We start from the raw sequence: 23,904 nt of genomic DNA, 5'->3' as shown, positions 1-23,904 counted from the left end.
GGGTACCGCATGCGAGGAGTACAATTGATAAGATTGCTACCGAGAGTTGTTTGGTCTAGGAATAGTTGGGGCCTCTAGCCTTCCCTTATATACATGGTGAAGGCTAGGGTTTACAAAAGGAGAGATGCAATATAGGCCGCCACCACTCTTGACTTGGGAGGCAAGACAATTGTAAGGTGGTTACCTCCTCCTTCGGGCTTCCTTTGTTTACTGGGCCTTATGGGCCCCTTGGTAGGCGCCCTAGCGAACCCATCTTGGTGAGCCACCCCTGGTGTATGGCACCGTCACAAAGCGGGTGTCATTTTTGTTTTTTTCACCTGTAGTTGTATCTTTGAACATCATGGTCATGCAAGCATCTACTCGGCACAATATGATTCTAAGTGCCGCCAAGTTGATGTCTAATAACCCATGTGCTGCAATTTTTTGAGTGCAAACATTTGTGTTTGAGTTGTATCTAAGGTGTAGATCATTTCTTTAGTATCTTGCTACTAAGAATATTCATATGTTCATAAATATATTATTCTATTGTTGTGTATTGAATTAGTCTTGTAACATTTCCTTGTAAATATAGATAATGAGGATTGATGCTTGTTGGAGCAATTGATGTTAACCCCCAGCATATGATGCAGCAAAGAGACGTCAGCTTTCTCTATAATCTACTGGATGTGAAAAGATTAGCTATGTGGAACCCGTAATCTCTTGATCTTGTCTATGAATCTGTTGGATTGTCTAATAATCACCATTTTTTAGGTCTTTACCTTGATGCTCTTTGAGACCTGTAATCTTTTGATCTTGTCATTTTACTAGATGTGAAAAGATTAGATATGTGGAAAGATTGGATTTTTTTTATTTTACCCGACTATGTAGACAGAGTTGTAAGTGTACTAATTTTTGTTTCCGCAAAAAAAAAAGATGCACTGAATTTTAGGTCAGTCTATATCCAACCGGTCATTGAGGCCTCAAATTTCTGATTAAATGGGCTGGCCCATGGCCTGATATATTGACCTTGGGCCACGGGGGCAGGTCCAAGGCCTAGGCCTTTTTTTTTCTTTGCCTGAGTGGCGCTGCGTGTCGTCTTCCTCCATTTCCTTTCCTCAACTTTGTCTAAAAAGAGCCAACTAACCTACCTGTGGTTAGATGGTTAGAGAGACTGTGGTATTTCTAGCCCACCAAGGTTCAAATCATGGTGCTCGCATTTATTTCTGGATAGAAGATGTTTTCATCAACGACGAGGTGATTACGGTGACTTCGTAAGGATGAGTGTATGTACGTGTATATGAGCGTTTGTGTCTGTACTGATGTTAAAAAATAACTTTGTCTAAAAAGAAATCCCTTCCTCAACTGCATCGGGGCTCACTTGGCGGAGGCGGCGACCCCTTCCAGATCCGCTCCGACGCCGGCGTGCAGGCAACTCCGGTGAGTCCACTTGACGCAGTGTACCTCGAGCAGTTCTTTTCCTCTCTCTCTCTCGCGGGACGGTGGTTGGGCGGGGGCGCAATCAGCGGTTTGCAGAGAGGAACTAAATCCGTCGGGATGCTGCTTAAATTGGACTGCGAGTTTTTTTATTATTATTGTAGGGATGCTGCTGCTGTGTTTTATTTTCTTTTTCTCTTGATTGATGAAATGGATGCAATCACAGCCCCAATGTTTCTTTTGTCGGATTTTTTAGAGATGCTGTTGCTGCTGCTTTCTTTTGTCCCAATTGGCGATGAACTGGGTGATCTCCTACGATAGTTTCCACATTACCATATGGGCGGTTCTCACATAACCACAGGCGGCACAATCGTCATGTATGCTGGCGCTTCTTTGCATAGAGTAGTTGACATATATGCAGTTGCTACATTTACTCATTAGTGCAGTCGCCATATATGGCTGGTGCTTTTTGCATAAAGCAGTAGTCTGTGCTGTGCATCCATGCAAGCTCAATCAGATAAGCCACTGAAGGCGCTGATTTTTTTTTATCTTCACTTATGTGTGCAAAACTATAGCGCGCAGCAGGGATGTTTTAACCAGAGGCCCTCTCTCACGGCGTTCTTTTTTACTCTCCGTGTTTTAAAATGAGCAGGGTTCTTAAAAATGCCGAGGAAGAAGATCCGGCTGGATCCAGTTGCAGGCGGCAGGCAGATAGCCAATAAGGTTTGTGTTTTTTTTACTAATTTACTGCCCTTTGTTAGTCATCACATTGCCAACATCATGTTGATCACGTAGTCAAATATCCATAGCATTTTTTTTGCATAGCTAATTTCTTCATATCAATTGCGGCACACATACCCCTTCTTACCACATTTTTTCATATCAATTGTCGCTTTTTCCCAATAGTACTTGCCAAAATCATACTACATAGTTGCCAATTTTTTTGATCAGGCTCAGGTTGATGGAACTGAGCAGACATCGCCACATGCCATTTGTAAGCTCTACGAGCACATCAACGAAGGTCAACGCGTTGCTGTCAGAGCCATGGGGACTGGGCCGCTCCTGGACCTCAAGTGTGCATACTTACACAACACCGTCCTGACATGGTTCACAAGGTTGTACCACTCAGGAAGGAGAGGGTTTGTCGTGCCCGGACGCGGGTTCATTCCACTGACCGAGGAGTCTGTATATCAGATTTTGGGCATCCCTCGTGGAGACATTGAGGTCAAGTATGAAGCCGACTGTGACATGGAAGAGGAGCTCGCAGCTAGTTTGTTGTGGGGCGATGGCAGCAGGCCAAAGATCACGACAGTTGCTACTGCAATCATCAACCATAACGAGGCTGATGATAGATTCAAGAAGTTATGGCTTATTTACATTGTCTCAACTGTGTTGGCCCCTACGACGGATGCACGGGTCAGCAACAAGTGCTACCCCATGCTGGTAACACACTCTTCTATGAGATTTCATATAGCCGCAGCACCTCTTTTGTTTGTTTCTCCCTTGCTTGCTTTGACACTTTTTTTCCTTTTTTTTGAAAAGGCGGATATCAACCGGGCAGACAGGTTGAACTTGTGCAAATTTGTCGTGGACCAGCTCCACGAGCACCTCTCAAAGGGGAAATACACAAATGGGTGCTTACTTTACTGCATGGTGAGTGACACCCCATCCAAAATTTTCTTGGTTTCTCAAAGTAAACATACAAGTATACTTACTAGGCATCTATTTTTAAGCATGTTTCTGGGGTTTTTTTTTCTGGCAGCTACATTTTTAGTACTCCTTCCGTCCGAAATTACTTGCTTAGAAATGGATGTATTTGTTTTTCTTAGGCAACCACATAAGTATAATATCAGGCAACTATGTGCTCCTCCATCTTGCCCAACTATGTGCTCCTCCATCTTGCCCAATCTGGGTTTACTAGCCATTTTGGGGTTCCGCGCATTTTTGCATGTCCCACTCTGATTTATATCTCTTTTTTTCTGTCACTTAATCTTGCACCCGCAGCTAAGGTACCTCGATGCTTTGGATTGTGATGGCATGGAGCTTGAGTTAACTGACACACCATATAGAGTAAACGCATGGTCCAAGACCCAGGTTGATGTTGTCGCTGAGCTGGACATGTTAGAGCATGATCCACCCTGTTTTGGCAGACTTCAGGTTCTTTTCACCTCATCCTCCCTCTTTTTATTTCCACACAACATTAATGACAATAAGTTCATTTTACAATAGTAGGAGTATTTCCAGAGAATCAACCTCTCTCATGGAGGATCAACCCTTTTTTTGATCTTTTTTTTCAAACATGTACATGCAGCTAAAGGAAGAATTCAGAGAGGAGGCTGCTAGTGGATCGGGCACAAGCATATTGAGTCTGTTCGGAGGCCCTGGTGGCTTAGAAACCTGGATGAAGCAAAACACCCACCCAAGTTGCTCTGAAAATGTAAAAACAAGAATCCTTTTTTTCTTTTTCTTTGACAAGGATGTGCCATCTACCCTGTATCACCTTTTCCCACACCCAAACCTCACCCCAAAATGCTCTGATAATGCTTTTTACTGTTTTTTTTCTGCAGAACAAGCTTAAAGTACAGGGGATCATCCACAAGTTTGCATCAGGGTTGGAGACTCTCCTTGGTGATCTCGTACAGGGGATGACAGCCCCAACAGCAAGTAATTCAACCAAAAGTAGGAGGGGCAGGCGCAATGAAATAGAAGAAAATGATGATACGTTGTTTGAAGATTCGTCATCATCAGAATCTGACGGCGACACGGATGGGGACGATGATACGTCGTTTGCGTCATCTTCAGAATCCGTAGTGCTAGCAGAATGAAATATTTTCTGGTTTACTTTGTACTGGTTGCTATATTTATTTTGATATTTTTCTCGGATCTATCAAGTGTGATGCAATCTGTATGCTGTCCCCTCTTTGCTAGTGATTCATAACCAACAATACTAGAGCATTTTCAGACTTCGTTTATCAACATAGGATTATAATAATTGTCATTTGACATCGCTGTTCATTTGGGACATTATAATTCCTAATGTTCGGTCGGAGTTATTTTCTCAGCATGTCTTTGTCACTCATATGTAATTGGGCCATTAGCCTATAGAGTTTCTAGATGCTGTCAGGTAGTTATGGGTCATCGTTTCTATGATCCTAGATTCCACATTCACGCTACCTCATACTATGAGATTTTAAGACTTTCAATGCATGGATGGATGCTTAAATGAGGTGCTAAGTGCATTAAAAGAATTAGCAACTAAACTCCCCAGCTCCCTCCATTTAATTAGGCATAGACTCAGATTTGTGTTTTCACCTAGGTACACCGTATCGTTTCTTCCTATATAAAGCAACGACCAATCATCATGCAACTCAACACACTCCACTCGACACCCCAACGCACACACTCAAGGCATGATACATGAACAATAAGAACAGGTACACAAAAGAGTCGTGTATGACAAACCGGGAGCTCTAAGACGGCGTCTTCAAGAAGAAAACAACACCTAAATGCCGCCACTGCCCGATCCAATGATCGGGGATTCCCCCGGATGGAGAAGAAGAAGAGTTGTGATGAAACCTTCAAGAAGGGGATGACACCGTAGGCGCCGCAGCCGTCAACCTGGCATAGCCGGAATGGGTTTTCACCCCGGCACCACGCCATCGTTTACAAATAGGGTACACCAAGCCATCGTTTGCCACACCACAGCCACCGCACACAGACCGCCACGCTGCTCGCATGACCATGGCAGCCAGACCACACCCTAACCCTGAGCTCCGCCCACAAGCAATATGGCTACCACCACGAAGGTCACCGGCGCGGAATGAAGACCCCTAGACGCACAACTACGACGACCAAAGAGACGATCGGAAGGAAAGGACCCTCCTTTCCCACCCATGGGCAACCCCAAGACCCCCCCCCCCCCCCCCCCCCCCCCCCCGGGGCACCCCCACCCCCCCCCCCCCCCCATGTCATCCAGATCTGGCCACCACTGCCCCGCACTGCCGCTCCCGGACAATGGACGAGCTCACCGGTGGCACACCACCAACCAAAGGGAGGCAACGATAATTCCTCAGCCCTCCTGGCAGGGGAATCGTCCCTTAATGGTGGACGACAACTGGGAGAGGGCCAACCCTTCGGCGAAGACAACATATGTGCAAAGAGGAGAGGAGGCAGAGGTCGAAATGGTCCACTTGCTGATGAGCCGACACCGAAGAAGCCAACCATCACTGTAGCTAGAGCTGTCAAGCTACCATGTAGCGTCGCGCTGTAGGAAGACCAGCGCACACTGGACCTCACCTCGCCATCGCCGCCCATGGTTAGAGAAGCAACCATGCCAAGCTATTTGCCCCAACCCGCGCCACCCGCCAGCCACAACAAAAACAGAGACCGCCGGGGCGCCAACCACCATCACAACATCTGCGTCCTCCACACCCTGGCCAGATCCACCCGGAACCTCGCCAGCCCACACCAGAGCAGCATGGAGCCAGCCGCATCACCACCACCTTAACAGGGCCGCCGGTCCCCCCCTCCCCCCGGTACGGCCGCTGCTAACCGCCAACGCTAACTGGATTTGGGCAGGGACTCCCAGATCCGCCGCCAACACGTCCCAGGACCTCGGAGCCCCAGAAGCCATCACTGCATGGGGGAGGGGGGGAGGCTGCTTCAGTGGGCCACTAGGACGTTGAGAGGAGGGGGGCGGCGCGGAGCAAGAGCAGGCTCGCCGCCGCCGAACAGAAGGAGACGAAATGGGTCATCGCGCTGGGGTTGGCCTTAATCCAACATATATGTATTAAAAAAGTGTAAATAACCAAATATACCTTTTTTTACGGGAATAGCCAAATACTAGTATACCTTAGTAGGTGGCTGGTGATAAATGCCCAACAGATTTTGGCCAGGTCACCCATCCGCGCCAAAACGAACACTGTCCGTCCATCTCAAACACCAGCGAACGGCTGGAACTACTCCGAGGCATCGATCCGGAGCACCAACCTATCCACCGATCACAGCTCGCTTCCTTCCTCCTTCCTCCTTCCTATTTAACGATCTCGCCGCCTCCTCCCATCGCAGCGTCTGAACACTCCGCCTCCCGCATCTTGCCGCGAAACTCCACCTCTCCGCACCCTCGATTAGTAGCACCAGCGTCCATGGCACCCAAGGCGGAGAAGAAGCCGGTGGCGACGGAGAAGGCCCCGGCGGGCAAGAAGCCCAAGGCCGAGAAGCGGCCGCCGGCGTCCAAGGAGGGCAGTGAGAAGAAGGGCAAGAAGAAGGCCAAGAAAAGCGTGGAGACGTACAATATCTACATCTTCAAGGTGCTCAAGCAGGTGCACCCGGACATCGGCATCTCCTCCAAGGCCATGTCCATCATGAACTCTTTCATCAACGACATCTTCGAGAAGCTCGCCGGCGAGTCCGCCAAGCTCGCGCGCTACAACAAGAAGCCCACCATCACCTCCCGGGAGATCCAGACCTCCGTCCGCCTCGTCCTCCCTGGCGAGCTCGCTAAGCACGCCGTGTCCGAGGGCACCAAAGCCGTCACCAAGTTCACCTCCTCCTAGATTTCATCCTTGTATGGACGAATCGATGGTGGCATTATGTATGTAGTTAGCTGCCAGTCTGTGTTCTGAAGATGTTATCTCGTGAGAATCAGATTGTACCGCTTGCCGGTCTGAAGAAATAGTAATGTTCTCTTAGTGTAACTTGCTGCCTTTGTCTGATTCTTGAGTCCTGCTGACTACTATGATTTGATTCTTGCAAGTCTTTGCAGATACAACCTCTGAAGTTGTGGAGAGGTTGTTTTTGTTCTACTATAATTCTGTACTAGTATTTTTAGTTTTCTTTTCTGTCATTATTAATTCATGATTCATGTAGAACTGTCCATTGTGTTGCGAGGCAGCTAGGCTTTGAATCTTTGACCAGGAGGCCTTGCTGAAAAGGAAGGGATTACTGTCTCCACGATCGACCTGCATATTTTGTGTTCTCTGTTCTACAATGTGACCGAGACGTGAAGGTTGCATATGCACAATGGAGAGGCTGAATAGCACTGACGAGTAGGCACGTGTAGAAATTCGGTGTGAAGATGGATGATAAATTTGGTGATGTTTATGCAAATTTGCCGAGCAAGCTCCCTCTGATGCAAATGGAGTTTTGGTGCGTGCATTTGATGAATCATTCCGGGTCAGGCAAGAATGAACACTGTACATGCTATTTCTATCACCTTTTTTTTGCGGGGTGTTACTCCTATTACTTACCATCATGCAAAAGAGTATCAGTTCAGATCATGGTGAAGTAGCACAAACGATCAGTTGAAGTAAACAATGCCGTTACTCTTAAACTAATGTTGATCTCTTCCGACTTCCGTGGATCCACAAACAAAATGCAGACAGATAAGTGTACCCGAGAGGAAGATCAGAGAACGTACACACTTTCTTTAGAATATAACCCAGAGCAACTTTAACAAAGGTGCATATATTTGACAAAAAAAAGGCGCATAGAGTACCGTTTAGAAGAAATTTGGGAAAAAATGGTCTCCAACAGATCCTGTAAACATAGAATAAATTTAGAGGATCATGCAAATTTGACATGAACATCCCTCTACTTTAGGTTCAGGCCACCATGCACGGCACATCCCCCCCCCCCCTACAGCTCCAACAGATCACACACACACACCGTTGCCGCCGACCCGCCAAACGGTGCCCTGGGTGCGGTGTTGGGCTCCTGTGTGCTTGGGCACCCCCCCCCCCCACTGCTGCTTCGTCGGGGCTCCGCTGCACAACCAAGCCATCGTTACGCCGCCGCGGCCCCGGTGCGGTGTGGGCTCCTTCTGCGGCCACCCCGCCTCCTCCCCTACCCTGCTCCGTCGATGTGTGCTATCCTTCGCTCAAGAATCCAACGTGGCGAATGTATTCGATGATATTCTTGACCTAATTTTTTACGTTTTGAATTTTTTTTGTACGACAATGCCTTTGATCATAGTTTTTTCTTGTTCATTGTAGGTGAACGCTCTTTTTCAATCTTTTTCTCGGGACTCATCCTCCGACGAGGATGAAGAAATCGGCCGTGTGATGGCTTTGCACACAGATACGATGGCAAACAAGAAGCCGAAGTAGGAAGGTTCGGTGGCTCGTCATCATGTGCTCCGTCGGAACAGGGACTACTTTGGAGAGAATCCGGTATATGGTGCAAAAACTTTTAGGAGAAGATTCCGAATGTCAATGAGTTTGTTCTTCCGCATTGCTCTTGCCATCGAAGAACACCACTCGTTCTTTCAACAAAAAAGAAATGCAGCTCGTCAACAAGGTCACAACAGTTTGAAAAAAGTTTGTGGTGCCGAGAGAATGCTTGCATATGGATGTCCAGCTGATTCTGTTGATGATTGGATTGGAGTGGCAGAGAGTACTTGCCAGTTTGAAAAAAAAGTGCTATCTTCGTTGAGATATTTGGAGAAGAATATCTTCGAGCTCCAAACGAAGAGGACACGGCAAGATTTCTTGAGATGGGTGTGTCAAAAGGCTTTCCAGGAATGCTTGGAGGTATCGATTGCATGCATTGGAAGTGGGAGCTTTGCCCTACGACGTTGCATGGACAATTCAAAGGAAAGGGTAGAGCCGCAATTATAATTCTAGAAGATGTGACATCAAATGGCATGTGGATTTGGATTGCTAGGATCTAACAACAGTCTAAATGTTCTGCAAAGATCTCATCGATTTTCAAGGTTTTCTGTTGGAGAGGCACTCTAGTGAATTTTGAAATCAATGGGCGTCAATACAACATGGGCTACAATCTCGCTGATGACATATATTTGGAATTGTTAGCTTTTGTGAAGACAATATCCAACCATGGAGGTAACAAGAATACTTGCTTTCCTAGGAGACAAGAAGCATGTAGAAATGATGTTGAGCGGGCATTTGGGGTTCTCCAAGCTCGGTTGCCATTGTTTGTGGTCCTACACACTTTTGGCATCAAAAGGACTTGTGGTGTATTATGATCACGTGCGTGATATGGCATAACATGATGATATAGGATGAGAGGGAACAACTTCATGCCTATCGCTATGAGAATGAGGGGAACAAAATTTACATGCCACCAGTTTAGCCACACAGGGATGAACGACGATTGTAGAAATTTCTCAAAATGCATCGACGCATAGAAGCCCGTGCCGGTTCTCACCAACTCAGGCATGATCTAGCTAGTTGAGCATTTGTGGACACTTCATGGCCAATAAATTTTGCACTATGTTTTATTTGCAATGTTTTTGACCATTGATTATGTTTAATCGGACTTGAATGCCATACCATTTTGAAACTATTATCAAGTATGTGACTTGTATGTATCATTGTTTGAATTATTATGATGATATTAGACATATGCATATGTCATTTCTAATTATGTTTAATAAAAAAGGAGAATTAGGCTTTTAGGGGAAGAAATTTACATGATCTGACAAAAGTTGCTATGAAGGAACTTCCCCTAAAATCTGTAAAAGCTATTTTACAAGGAGTTTTTTTTAGGGAAACTGTTAGAGTCACCCTTAGCAATTGTTCATTGTGTGGCTAAATATTAGTGATATTTTGTTTAATAAAAATTATCCCCCTTTTACTCTTTTGTGGATTAGGATCACGTGGTAAAGGCACCGTGCAACATTCCTAGTAAGTTGGTTGATCCTACATGTTTGAACTTTTTTTGTTTTAAATATACCACCAATGGTGAGTTTGCGCCCTTACTCACAGGGTTAGGGTAACTCCAACGTGGATCACCAAATGGACGACATCAAATATCCACGCACACATCTAACCGTGTTCAAGATTGATGGGCGGGGCATCGACCATACAGCCGTGGACACCAAATATCTGGTCCATTAGAAACGGAGCTCTCACAGACATAGATGAAACTGAAATGAAACATACGTAATTTAAACAACGATAGATACATTATAACTAAACAGACGAATTAAATAAGTTCAACCTAAAATCAAACTAATCATAACTAATACTGTAACGCCCACGATGCGGCTATATCTCCCACGTGTCGAAGCACGACTTAGAGGCATAGCCGCATTGTAAGCAATGTCGCAAGAGGGGTAATCTTTACACATCCCATGTACTGAATAAGGAAAGAGATACATAGTTGGCTTACAATCGCCACTTCACACAATACATGAATAAAGCATTACAACATCCAGATACAATCAAGGTCCGACTACGGAACCAAAATAAAAGAAGACCACCCCTAATGCTACAGATCCCCGATCGCCCCAACTGGGCTCCACTACTAATCAACTGGAAACGAAACAATATAACGAACACGGACTTCATCGAGCTCCTCCTTGAGCTTGGTTGCGTCACCTGCACGATATCATCGGCACCTGCAAGCTGGTTTGGAAGTAATCTGTGAGTCACGGGGACTCAGCAATCTCACACCCTCGCGATCAAGACTATTTAAGCTTATGGGTAGGGAAAAGGTATGAGGTGGAGCTGCAGCAAGCACTAGCATATATGGTGGCTAACATATGCAAAAGAGAGCGAGAAGAGAAGGCAAAGCACGATTGAGAATCTATGATCAAGAAGTGATCCAAATCTACTTACGTTCAAGCATAACTCCAACACCGTGTTCACTTCCCGGACTCCGCCGAGAAGAGACCATCACGGCTACACACGTGGTTGATGCATTTTAATTAAGTTAGGTGTCAACTTTTCTACAACCAGACATTAACAAATTCCCATCTGCCCATAACCGCGGGCACGGCTTTCGAAAGTTCAAATCCCTGCAGGGGTGTCCCAACTTAGCCCATCACAAGCTCTCACGGTCAATGAAGGATGTTCCTTCTCCCAGGAAGACCCGATCAGGCTCGGAATCCCGGTTACAAGACATCTCGACAATGGTAAAACAAGACCAGCGAAGCCACCCGATGTGCCGACAATCCCGATAGGAGCTGCACATATCTCGTTCTCAGGGCAACACCGGATGAGACATCCTACGAGTAAAACCAACCCTCAAGTTTCCCCGAGGTGGCCCCGCATTCTACTCAGTTCGGACCAACACTTAGAGAAGCACTGGCCCGGGGGGGTGTTAAAATAAAGATGACCCTTGAGTCTGCAGAACCCAAGGGAAGGTGGTAGGTTGTTAGTGCAAATGGTAAAACCAAGGTTGGGCCTTGCTGGAGGAGTTTTATTCAAGGCGAACTGTCAAGGGGTTCCCATTATAACCCGACCGTGTAAGGAACACAAAATCAAGGAACATAACACCGGTATGACGGAAACTAGGGCGGCAAGAGTGGAACAAAACACTAGGCATAAGGCCGAGCCTTCCACCCTTTACCAAGTATATAGATGCCTTAATTAAATAAGAGATATTGTGATATCCCAAAAAATATCCATGTTCCAACAAGGAACAAACTCCAATCTTCACCTGCAACTAGCAACGCTATAAGAGGGGCTGAGCAAAGCGGTAACATAGCCAAACAACGGTTTGCTAGGACAAGGCGGGTTAGAGGCTTGGCTTAGCAATATGAGAGGCATGATATAGCAAGTGGTAGGTATCGCAACATAGGCATAGCAAAAGAGCGAGCAACTAGCAAGCAAAGATAGAAGTGATTTCGAGGGTATGGTCATCTTGCCTGCAAAGTTCTCCGAGAAGACGAAAGCTTGATCCTCGAAAACGTACTCAACGGGTTCCTCAAACACAAACTCGTCTCCCGGCTCTACCCAAAGTAAGAACACAAGAAAAGGGAACAACAATCAACCACGGTGCAATGCGCAAGCAACATGATGCAACACATGACATGATATGCGGGATGTGATATGCAATGCATATGCATGCTTTGGAAAGGAAAGATTGAACCTGGCCTCAACTTGGAAAACCAATAGTGCCGCTGGAAAGATGAGTTGATTTCAGTCGAAATCGATATAAAGATCACCGGAATCGGATGCACGGTTTGGAAAATGGCAAGCAAAACAAATATGACACAAAGCTGCGATTAACAACACGAGGCCATCTAAATGCATCAAGAACAACAAGCTACTGCACTCAAACATAACAACAAAATGCATGGCAGTGATCCACTCAAGATGCTTGACAAAAGATGAACACTGAGCTATGGCTAATTCACTCAATAGCAGGTTCAAACAAGCATGGCAAAAGTGCAAAAGGTATCAGGTTATAGACTTAGTGAAATAAACAACATGCCAGGAATTAACATCAGGAAGCAATGTTTAGAGCAAGATAACAACATGCTACAGGAACATATCATGGCAAAGAAAGGCATGGAATGGAAGTACTCAAAGCATACAACAAAAGTCCCTTACTGACCATAAGCCAAAAGGGATCAGAAAATACAATGGCAACCATGTGAACATAGCAATTATCATTAATAGATTCAGACTTAGAAGAAAACTGGAACATGGCAAAACAGATATCAAGTAGGCATGTTTGCGAGCTCGATGCACTCACCACAAGGCATTACATGACAAACTAAGCATACACCCAGCAAGTAGACATGGCATAGAAGCTAAACATGTCAAGAACAACAACATAGCATGCATGGATCAACTACAACAACCTCGGCAAAAAGCTAAACACGTAAACATTCTGCCAGGAACATTTTATAGCAAAAGTAGAGCTCGATTGACTCAAGCTAGGGTGCTCCATAAATGCAAACAAAGACATGGATTGATAGAGCACTACAATATCTACAAAACATCCTTACTGATCATGCTCAAAAGAGGCATGGATCACTCTATACCAACATGAATACATGGCATAAAAATAACAGCAGGAAAATGACTTAGTGAAATTCTAAGTCCCTGAAATCAGCAACATCACGAGAGCTACTTTGCATGCTTGTGCTAGTCACCACAAAGATCACAAAAATACATGGCATACACCCCTGTAAAGATGGCATGGCATACTTCAAAACACATGTAGGACTCAAGATCATAGGAGGCACACATTAATCATGGCAAAGATGACAAATGTCCAATTACTGATATGGATCTGAAACTAATATAAACTAGCACTCTTGCAACAGCATTTAGGGCATCAAGATAAACTCAAATGAACATGATGCAATGAGATGAAATGAAGTACTCATCGAGACGAACAATTCGATATGCTACACGCCCAAAACGGAGCCACGGGTGCAAAGTTATGATGTGATGAAGAAAGCTAAAAATGCTGGGGACTTGGTGGAATTTTACCCTCCGGAAACTGGATGGTGTGGTTCCGGATCGCGTTTGGTTCACTGGGTGCTGGACGAGGTAGATCTGGAACGGGCGTGGACGAAGGGATCCCGGTCGGAGGTTGAAGAAGGTCAAGCCGCACGGCGGCACTCGGGCTCCGGGGACGAGGGGAGATGGCGGGGAGGCACAGATCCGGGAGCGGGGACTCCATTCCCGGCGACGAGGATGCTTGGGGCGGCCCAGGTACGGAGATCCCTGACGGCCATGGAGGGGCGGCTCCCTGGGAAGCAACAAAGAGAGAGGGAGCTCGGGATGAGAGAAAGAGAGAGCAAGGCAAAACGAGAGATGGCGTGCGGGCGGCGACGTGACCTGAGGACGGCGGTGGCGGAGGAGCGGTCCGGCGAGGTGCGGGGCGAAGCGGGAGGAGCACCGGGGAGCGGGCGGCGCTCGGGCAAGCACGGGCTGCTCGGGGCGCGAGGCAGACGGGCGGCGGCGCGACGATATGGGCCCCGCGGGCCCGATCCGGGCCGCGCGGCCCGGCGGCGGGGCTGGAGGAGAGAGAGGTCAGCGGCGGTGACATGTCGCGCCCGGATTCGTCCGGCGCGACGGCTGGACCCGTCCGGTCCGGGACGGACATGTCCGGCGGCGCGAGGAAGAGGGAGGCTAGGGTTTCGTCCGCGAATTTTCGGGGAGAGCCACATATATATAGGTAGAGGGAGTTAGGAGACTCCAAATGAGGAGCGGTTTTCGGCCACGCGATCGTGATCGAACGACCGAGATGATAGAGGGGGTTTAGGTGGGTTTTTGGGCCACTTTGGAGGGGTGTTGGGCTGCAACACACACGAAGCCTTTACGGTCCCTCGGTTAACCGTTGGAGTATCAAACAAAGTCCAAATGGCACGAAACTTGACAGGCGGTCTACCGGTAGTAAACCAAGGCCGCATGACAAGTCTCGGTCCAATCCGAGAACGTTTAACACCCACACACGAAAAAGAGGCAAAAGGGGACACCGGATGACATAGGGGCGCCGGAATGCAAAACGGACAACGGGAAAAATGCTCGGATGCATGAGACGAATATGTATGCAAATGCGATGCACATGATGACATGATATGAAATGCATGACACGCAAGCAAATGACAAGGCAACAACAGCGAATAACTGGAAGACACCTGGCACATCGGTCTCGGGGCGTTACAACACTCCACCACTACGAGTGGATCTCGTCCCGAGATCTAGAATGGCACCGGAGGGAAAAACGGAAGAGAAATAGAAGAGGTAAAACTAGTTTCTTCTTTGACAAACGAGTGAAACCAAAGAACCTTGAGAAGTTAAGCCATTTGAGAAAAGAATACAACGGAGATGAATGTAGTTGAAAACACTCTGTTAGAAAAGAGGAACAAGGAAGAACAATTTCGGGCAGCACTCCGGTTGAAAAGTGATATCAGACTTGATAAGATGAAAAGAACTTGAGCAGAGGGCACAACACTCCGGTTAAATGGATAAACATGAAAAGAACATGATTCTCACCATTCGAGATGATGATTGAAAAGAGAAACATCACAAAGCCTCCGGGAGAAAGAATAGAAGATAGATAATTGAAATAAAAGAATGGAGAAAAAAATGCCAACTTCTGCCACAATTGAGCTTGAAAAGGCATCCTTAGGAGAAGGGTCGAACGGAGTTGTTGGAAAAACCAGCAACGAAAGGATTAAGCTTGAAGTGGGCTTATGGAAAACATCTCAAAAACTGAGGTGAAATTCTGCCACTAACGGAAACGATAGATTGGATTGACATGAACAAGGAGACGAGAAACTTATTCACCGGGAGGATAAATGAAGAACTTGGATCATATATGAGCACCATAAATAGCAACAATCCTTAGGGATGGCTTTAGGTGAAACATGACACAAGATAACTCCAACGAAGAGGTTGATTGGATTGAAAAGATGTCTTGAACGCAGAGAAAATGATGGATTTAGATATGTCACTTTTGAAAACATGTGAATCATAAAGCACGAAGGGAAATTATCAACAATGACATAACACCACCTCAAAAGATAAGAGAGAACAAAAGCACTCCGGATTACAAAATGAAGAAAAAACTTGAGCTCCTCTGAAAAGAACCTTGATGAAGGCTTCGAGAAGGAATTAAATCCTTGATGAACCAACATGTAAAACCTCCATGAAGAACTCCGGTAACAAAAGGATGATCAAACGAAAGGAAAGAGAAGTTGAAAACATAAGGTGAAGACTTGCAATGATTTAGATGGAGCCTCGTGGCAAGATAAAGCATAAGACCTGGAACTCCGGAAAAAGAAAGATGAAACAAATGAAACTGAGAATTTGATGAGCCTCCCGGAATAAGGAATTAATCACTTGGATGAACACAAGAATAAGAATTATGTTATGCGTATCCTTCATCAATTAAATTGATGACAAACAATGGATTTGGCACACTACTTATTCTCGTAGAAAAGATTAAGAGAGATATAGAGCAACCTTGAGAAGGTCTTCAACGATCCACCGGTAGAATTTGGAAAGCATGAATGAATAAATTGATATGATAACAAAGGAAGAAGAGTCTTGGGAGAACCACCGTAAGAATTGAAAATGAACGAAGAAAAGATAAAGAAACACTGAGAAGAATTAGCAAATGAACGAAAATGCTTGCTAGGATTTAGATACAAATGAACGAAGAGATCCCGAGTTGATTAGAGGATATCTGGACAATGCACCGGTAAGATTTGGAGAGCAATAGCTGAAAGCTGAGGATGAATAAACCTGAAATGGTTGCCTTGGGAGAATCAAACTGAAAAGACTCCTAAATTACTTCAGATGGGTGAAAAGAATTCTCATAATCAAAACAATTATGAGAGGATGGCAACAAGCTAGAATCACGAATCTTGAAAACTCTTCTTCGGTCTTCAAATGCAGAGAATGACGATAAGAAAGACCACCAAATTGTTGAGATACTTCGGAATGACGAATAGAAAGGTTGAGCCAACTGTGAAAAGAATTTGGAAGATCTTGGAGAAACCATCTGACTGATGAAGAATCATTCTTACATCAAACTCCGAAAAGAATTTGAGGATAGCTCCGGGAAAATAAGAAGAGTCAGGTAAGATCCTGGACAAAGACCTGTGGGTTAGGGCCCACTCAAGAGAAACACCGTTGAAATGATTACTTGAAAAGGAGATAGCACCGGTTGAATTAAATGGCTTGAATAAGATAAGACCTCGAAATAGGTTGAACGGATCTTGGATGACAAGACGAGCCTTCTGAGATATCTTCAGCACTCTGGAACAGTAGAATAGCGAGAAGTGGATGATTATGAGGTGCAACGGCATGGGAAAGCATTTGAAATGAGGAAAAGGGATATGATCAACACCAAAAGCTTGAATTGAATCCACCGGAGAAGATAAAAGAAATGAAGAATGATGAACTTGAAGCTCCGATAGCATCTTCTTGAGAATCACCGGATAATTACATTGACAGAAAGAATGGAGAGGCTTCCCATCAATAAAAGGATACTTTAATAAGAAATCTGAGTCCTTGAAGAAACAAAGGGAGGGAGGGCGGGAAAAACAAAGGTAACTTGGGACGGATGAAGCAAACACCGTTGCAAAGAATTGAGAATTGATCTCACGAATGTAGGAATGATCGGATCCACTTGAAGAGATACACACTGGTTGAAAAGGATTGACATGACAATCTCGATGATCGAGAAGGATTAGTATTCACATAGGAACATGAGAACACCGCTTAGGAAAGGTATGGAATCAACACTTGACTTCGAAGCAACTCAACTACCACAACTCAAAAATAAAAACAAACGATTGGCTTGCAAAATAAACCGGAACAAACATATGATAGAGATTTCGTCCGAAGTTTTCGTGGTGGGTCCTACACGGGCTCGATCGTACAACAACATCATGTACAAGGCAGTGCACATGACATACGAAGCATCCCCGAGTCAGCATAGCCAAGGACTCTTTAAGACACAACGGGACCACTGTAAAACCAACCGTGGATAGGCGGACCACTAGACGTCGAACCCCAATTTCATATCATACATCTGTCGGAAAGATATCCTAGGAGCTACTTGAATTCCCACTTATAAACTCCCGAACCTTTCCGGTTACGCAATCAGGTGTTGGGGATACACGGGAAGCATAATATCTCACCCAAAACTAGCAAATCCTACATCCAGCTGTATCCATCCTTCAACACATAACCAAGAAACCTTCGGAAATCATTTACCTCAACCTTCCAAAAGCATCCATTATACGAGTTATGGCGATACTCCCGAACTCCTGCCCCAGTACCGGGTGGCATCGAGGTTATCTCACTGATACGTCTCCGTCGTATCTACTTTCCCAAACACTTTTGCCCTTGTTTTGGACTCTAACTTGTATGATTTGAATGGAACTAACCCGGACTGACGCTGTTTTCAGCAGAATTACCATGGTGTTGTTTTATGTGCAGAAAACAAATATTCTCGGAATGACCTGAAACTCCACGGAACATCTTAGAAAAAACAATCAAAAATCCTCGCCAAAGATGAAGACCAGGGGGCCCACACCCTTCTCACGAGGGTGGGGGGCGCGCCCCCCTAGGGCATGCCCCCTACCTCGTGGGCCCCCTGTTGCGTCTCCGACTCCAACTCCACCTCCATATATTGAGTTTCGATGAGAAAAAAATCAGAGAGAAGAAATCATCACGTTTTACGATACGGAGCCGCCGCCAAGACCTAAAACCTCTCGGGAGGGCTGATCTGGAGTCCGTTCGGGGCTCCGGAGAGGGGGATTCGTCGCTGTCATCATCATCAACCATCCTCCATCACCAATTTCATGATGCTCACTGCCGTGCGTGAGTAATTCCATCGTAGGCTTGCTAGACGGTGATGGGTTGGATGAGATTTATCATGTAATCGAGTTAGTTTTGTTAGGGTTTGATCCCTAGTATCCATTATGTTTTGAGATTGATGTTGCTATGACTTTGCTATGCTTAATGCTTGTCACTAGGGCCCGAGTGCCATGATTTCAGATTTGAACCTATTATGTTTTCATGAATATATGTGAGTTCTTGATCCTATCTTGCAAGTCTATAGTCACCTACTATGTGTTATGATCCAGCAACCCCGAAGTGACAATAATCGGGACCACTCCCGGTGATGACCATAGTTTGAGGAGTTCATGTATTCACTATGTGCTAATGCTTTGTTCCGGTTCTCTATTAAAAGGAGACCTTAATATCCCTTAGTTTCCAATAGGACCCCGCTGCCACGGGAGGGTAGGACAAAAGATGTCATGCAAGTTCTTTTCCATAAGCATGTATGACTATATACGGAATGCATGCCTACATTACATTGATGAATTGGAGGTAGTTCTTTGTCACCCTATGTTATGACTGTTACATGATGAACCGCATCTGGCATAATTATCCATCACTGATCCGGTGCCTATGAGTTTTCCATATACTGGTTCTCGCTTATTTACTTTCCCGCTGCTACTATTACAATCACTACAAAATACCAAAAACATTACTTTTGCTGTCTTTACTTTTGTTGCTGCTACCACCACTATCATATTACTTTGCTACTAAACACTTTCCTGCAGATACTAAGTTTCCAGGTGTGGTAGAATTGACAACTCAGCTGCTAATACTTGAGAATATTCTTTGGCTCCCCTTGTGTCGAATCAATAAATTTGGGTTGAATACTCTACCCTCGAAAGCTGTTGCGATCCCCTATACTTGTGGGTTATCAAGACTAATTTCTGGTGCCACTGCCGGGGAGCGTAGCTATATTCTTTGAGTCACTTGAGATTTATATCTGCTGGACACTATGAAGAACTTGAGAGATCCAAAAACCAAGATCTATCCCTGAACTACGAGGGGAGGTAAGGAACTGCCATCTAGCTCTGCACTTGATTCACCTTCTGTTATGAGTAAGTTTGCGACACCTACACCTGCTTCTGCTATTCGTTCTGATATGTCGCATGTTATTGATGATGCCACTTCTACTATGCATGATACTTATGATGAAACTGCTTCTATGCCTGATACTACTGTGCCCCTTAGTGATTCTCTTGATGAACAAATTGCTAGGGCTAGAGAAAAAGAAATTATTGAATCTGAATACGATGATGATAGTGATGATGAGAATATGCCTGTTATTCCTGAGGGTTATCTTTTTGATATGGAATCTTCTGCCGCCATTTCTGCTTGCAAAGATAGATATGAGCTTAAGAGGTTATTAATTAAATGGAACAAAGAATCACTTAGAGATAGAATGAAAACCGACCCTGCTTTTGCTACTTCACCTATATGTGTTCCTGATAAAGATTACGAATTCTCTGTTGATCCTGATATAATTACTTTGGTTGAATCTGATCCGTTTTATGGCTATGAATCTGAAACTGTTGTGGCACATCTTACTAAGTTAAATGATATAGCTGCCCTATTTACTAATGATGAGAGATCGTGTTACTTTTATATACTCAAAATATTTCCGTTCTCATTTAAAGGGTGATGCTAAGATATGGTTTAATTCTCTTGATCCTGGTTGTGTGCATAGTCCCCAGGATATGATTTATTACTTCTCTGCTAAATATTTCCCTGCTCATAAGAAACAAGCTGCTTTGAGGGAAATATACAACTTCGTGCAAATTAAAGAAGAGAGTCTCCCACAAGCTTGGGGGAGGCTTCTCAAGTTACTTAATGTTTTGCCTGATCATCCTCTTAAGAAACCTGAAATACTTGATATCTTTTATAATGGACTAACCGATGCTTCCAGAGATTACCTGGATAGTTGTGCTGGTTCTCTTTTCAGGGAAAGAACACCGGATGAAGCTCAAATTCTATTGAATAATATGTTGACAAATGAAAATAATTGGGCACCTCCTGAGCCAGCTCCTGCTCCAATTACTGAGCCTATTCCTAAACCAACTCCGAAGAAGAGAGGTGTTCTATTTCTCAGTCCCAAAGATATGCAAGAGGCAAAGAAATCTATGAAAGAAAAAGGTATTAAAGCTGAAGACGTTACGAATTTACCTCCTATTGAAGAAATACATGGTCTTAATATATCGCCTGTTGAAGAAACATATGATCTTAATTCTTTATTTACTGAAGAACCTCCTGATCCTGATATCCCGACACAGGTAGTAAAGGTAAATTCTCTCTATAGATATGATAAAGCTGAAGTCCCTCCTACTAAAATTGCTAGTCAGTGCTTGGATGAGTTTGATAACTTTATGTTTAAGCAAGATGACTTCAATGCTTATTTTGGTAAACAATTAAAAGAAAATGCTTATATGATTAGATGCTTGGGTGATTATATGGCTAATATTAAAGGTGAACTTAAACTTGTTAGCAAACATGCTTCTATGGTTACCACTCAAGTAGAACAAGTACTTAAGGCTCAAAAAGAAGTTCTTGATGAAATGAATAGTAAGAAAAATGATTATGCTATTAGAGTGGCTACTAGAACTGGTAGAATGACTCGGGAACCTTTGTATCCTGAAGGCCACCCTAAGAGAATCGAGCAAGATTCTCAAAGAAATAATATTGATGTTCCTAGTTCTTCTAAAAAGAAGAAGAAGAAAAATGATAGAACTGTGCAAACTTCTAGTGAACCTATTGCTGAACCACCTGATAATCCAAATGATATATCTATGTATGATGCTGAAACACAATCTGGTAATGAACATGAACCTAGTAAAAATATTAATGATGACATTCATGACGATGCTCAACCTAGTAATGATAATGATGTAGAAATTGAACCTGCTGTTGATCTTGATAACCCACAATCAAAGAATCAACGTTATGATAAAAGAGACTTTGTTGCTAGGAAACATGGTAAAGAAAGGGAACCTTGGGTTCAGAAACCCATGCCTTTTCCTCCGAAACCATCCAAGAAAAAGGATGACGAGGATTTTGAGCGCTTTGCTGAAATGATTAGGCCTATCTTTTTGCATATGAGATTAACTGATGTGCTCAAAACAAATCCTTATGCTAAATATATGAAGGATATCATTACTAATAAAAGAAAGATAACGGAAGCTGAGATTTCTACCATGCTTGCTAATTATACTTTTAAGGGTGGAATACCAAAGAAACTTGGAGACCCCGGAGTACCTACTATACCTTGCTCCATTAAAAGAAATTATATTAAAACTGCTTTATGTGATCTTGGAGCCGGTGTTAGCGTTATGCCTCTCTCTTTATATCGTAGACTTGACTTGAATAAGCTGACCCCTACTGAAATATCTTTGCAAATGGCTGATAAATCAACTGCTATACCTGTCGTATCTGTGAGGATGTGCCTGTTGTGATTGCAAACGTTACTATTTTAACGGACTTTGTTATTCTTGATATTCCCGAGGATGGTAGTATGTTTATTATTCTTGGAAGACCTTTTCTTAATACTGCAGGGGCTGTTATTGATTGCAACAAAGGCAATGTCACTTTTCATGTTAATGGTAATGAGCATACGGTACACTTTCCGAGGAAACAACCTCAAGTTCATAGTATCAACTCTATTGGAAAAATTCCATCCATTATATTTGGAGGTTTTGAATTTCCTCTTCCTACTGTCAAGAAGAAATATGATATTCTTATTATTGGGGATGTGCATATCCCCGTTGAGGTAACTTAGTGTTATTCGAAATTTCTCCGGTTTCATGATTATCGGAATGGGTTTGTTAACAAGACTTGATCAACCTTGTTAGTGGATTCTTTTTGATGAGCATGAGATGGATGAAACTAGAAGCACAACCTTCTGTACCCCACTTTTACTTTCTATTATTTATATTAAATAAAGTAAAAATAGTATTTTCTGTCTGTTTCCTGACTTATCTGTGCAATATAAAAATATCCCGAAAATAAAAGTCCTCAGAATGCCATGCCAATTTAATATGATTTTTTCGGGAATATTTGAGGATTTACTGTGCAAAAATTACCGCGGGAGGAGCTGCCACCTGGTCACGAGGGTGGTGGGCGCCCCCCCTATAGGGCGCGCCCCTGCCTCGTGGGCCCACGGTGGCCCTCCTCCACTTATCCCAACACCCATCTTCTTCCTCTATCTCACACAAACCCGAAAAACCAACTCAAGCACGAGTTCCAGCCACTTTTGCTGCGATTTTCGATCTCCTTGCTCAAAGCACCTCTCGCAAAACTGCTTGGGGAGATTGTTCCTTGGTATGTGACTCCTCCATTGGTCCAATTAGTTTTTGTTCTAGTGCTTTATTCTTTGCAAATTTGTGCTGCATAGGTGACCATGTTCTTGAGCTTGCATGTCAAATTTATATGGTTCTAAGTAGTTCTAATGCTTGATATAGGCTCTAGGCACTTGTAGGAGTAGTTGCTATCAGTTTTATTGAAGTTGGTTCACTTTTGTTTGAAGTTACTAAAAATTTCAGATTGTTTCAGAAAAATAATGAGGAGATTTTTGAGGGGCTCGTCGAGTCAAAGCTCGAAGGAAAAGGCACTGAAGCCTAAGTATAATTTGCCGCGCACCGCGGAGATTCGGGCGTGTGAATGGCCTTCTGAAGATTTCTTGAGAGCAGCCGGCATCTATAAAGATTTTCATGAATTGGCTCACAATGCAGGCCTCACTGCTTTCCTCCATGACCAATGCGATCAGTATCTCTTACTCACAAATACCTTTGTGCAAAACTTTCATTTTCATTCTAGGAACTCACCACCTACGGTGGAGTTTCATTTATATGATGAGCATAAGGAGATGTCACTTTATGATTTCTGTCGGATTTGTTTAGTCCCTTTTGAGGGCAAGACAGAAGAACCACATCATGATGATGTGGCTGGGTTTATTGATAATATCACTGTAGGAGAAACCAGGAAGGTTTCCGACGCACGAATCACTAGCATACATTTTCCTGTTTTGCGTTACTTTGCATTATTTGCTAGTCGTTGTTTAATTAGATGCGGAAATTCTGGAAACCTTAGTATCCCTGATTTAATTATTCTGCTCCAAGGTTTATACAGTGATAACACTTTTAGTTTGGGCGGTATTATTGCTAGACGGTTAAATATGAACCGTACTAAGGGCCCCATCTTTGGAGGCATCTATGCCACACACCTAGCCGCACATTTTAACATACCTATTAGGCATGCTGAGAAGGAAGAAAAGGTGTTGCCCCGTGTTTATCTAGATCATAAAAGTATGGTGGCACATGATTTTATTGTTAAAAATAGGGCAGGGGAGCTTAAATATCAATTTTCCTTTAATAAACATCATCCTGAGACTATTACCTTGCCTGCTCCTTCTTTGTTTGATTTGACTGCAGGCACG

The 23,904-nt window shown here is 44.1% G+C and overlaps 2 protein-coding genes across 2 annotated transcripts; both read left to right on the top strand.

Moving 5' to 3' along the window:
* The first annotated feature begins 1,306 nt into the window (after positions 1-1,306).
* LOC125514296 lies at positions 1,307-4,298 on the top strand. The gene is made up of 7 exons (XM_048679608.1): positions 1,307-1,416; positions 2,066-2,136; positions 2,365-2,856; positions 2,956-3,066; positions 3,418-3,570; positions 3,725-3,850; positions 3,981-4,298. The coding sequence occupies exons 2-7, from the start codon at positions 2,077-2,079 to the stop codon at positions 4,236-4,238; spliced, it is 1,200 nt and encodes a 399-aa protein (XP_048535565.1). The 5' UTR covers positions 1,307-1,416; positions 2,066-2,076; the 3' UTR covers positions 4,239-4,298.
* Positions 4,299-6,542: 2,244 nt separating this feature from the next.
* Positions 6,543-6,983, top strand: LOC125515685 (histone H2B.3-like). Its single transcript, XM_048681201.1, has one exon. It carries the CDS (start codon positions 6,558-6,560, stop codon positions 6,966-6,968), a length of 411 nt encoding a protein of 136 aa, XP_048537158.1. The 5' UTR covers positions 6,543-6,557; the 3' UTR covers positions 6,969-6,983.
* Positions 6,984-23,904: the final 16,921 nt, after the last annotated feature.

The sequence above is a fragment of the Triticum urartu genome, chromosome 6, assembly GCF_003073215.2.
Source record: "Triticum urartu cultivar G1812 chromosome 6, Tu2.1, whole genome shotgun sequence".
NCBI lineage: Eukaryota > Viridiplantae > Streptophyta > Magnoliopsida > Poales > Poaceae > Triticum > Triticum urartu.
Note: the sequence above shows the minus strand (reverse complement) of the source record. Positions and strands in the feature narration are given on the sequence as shown.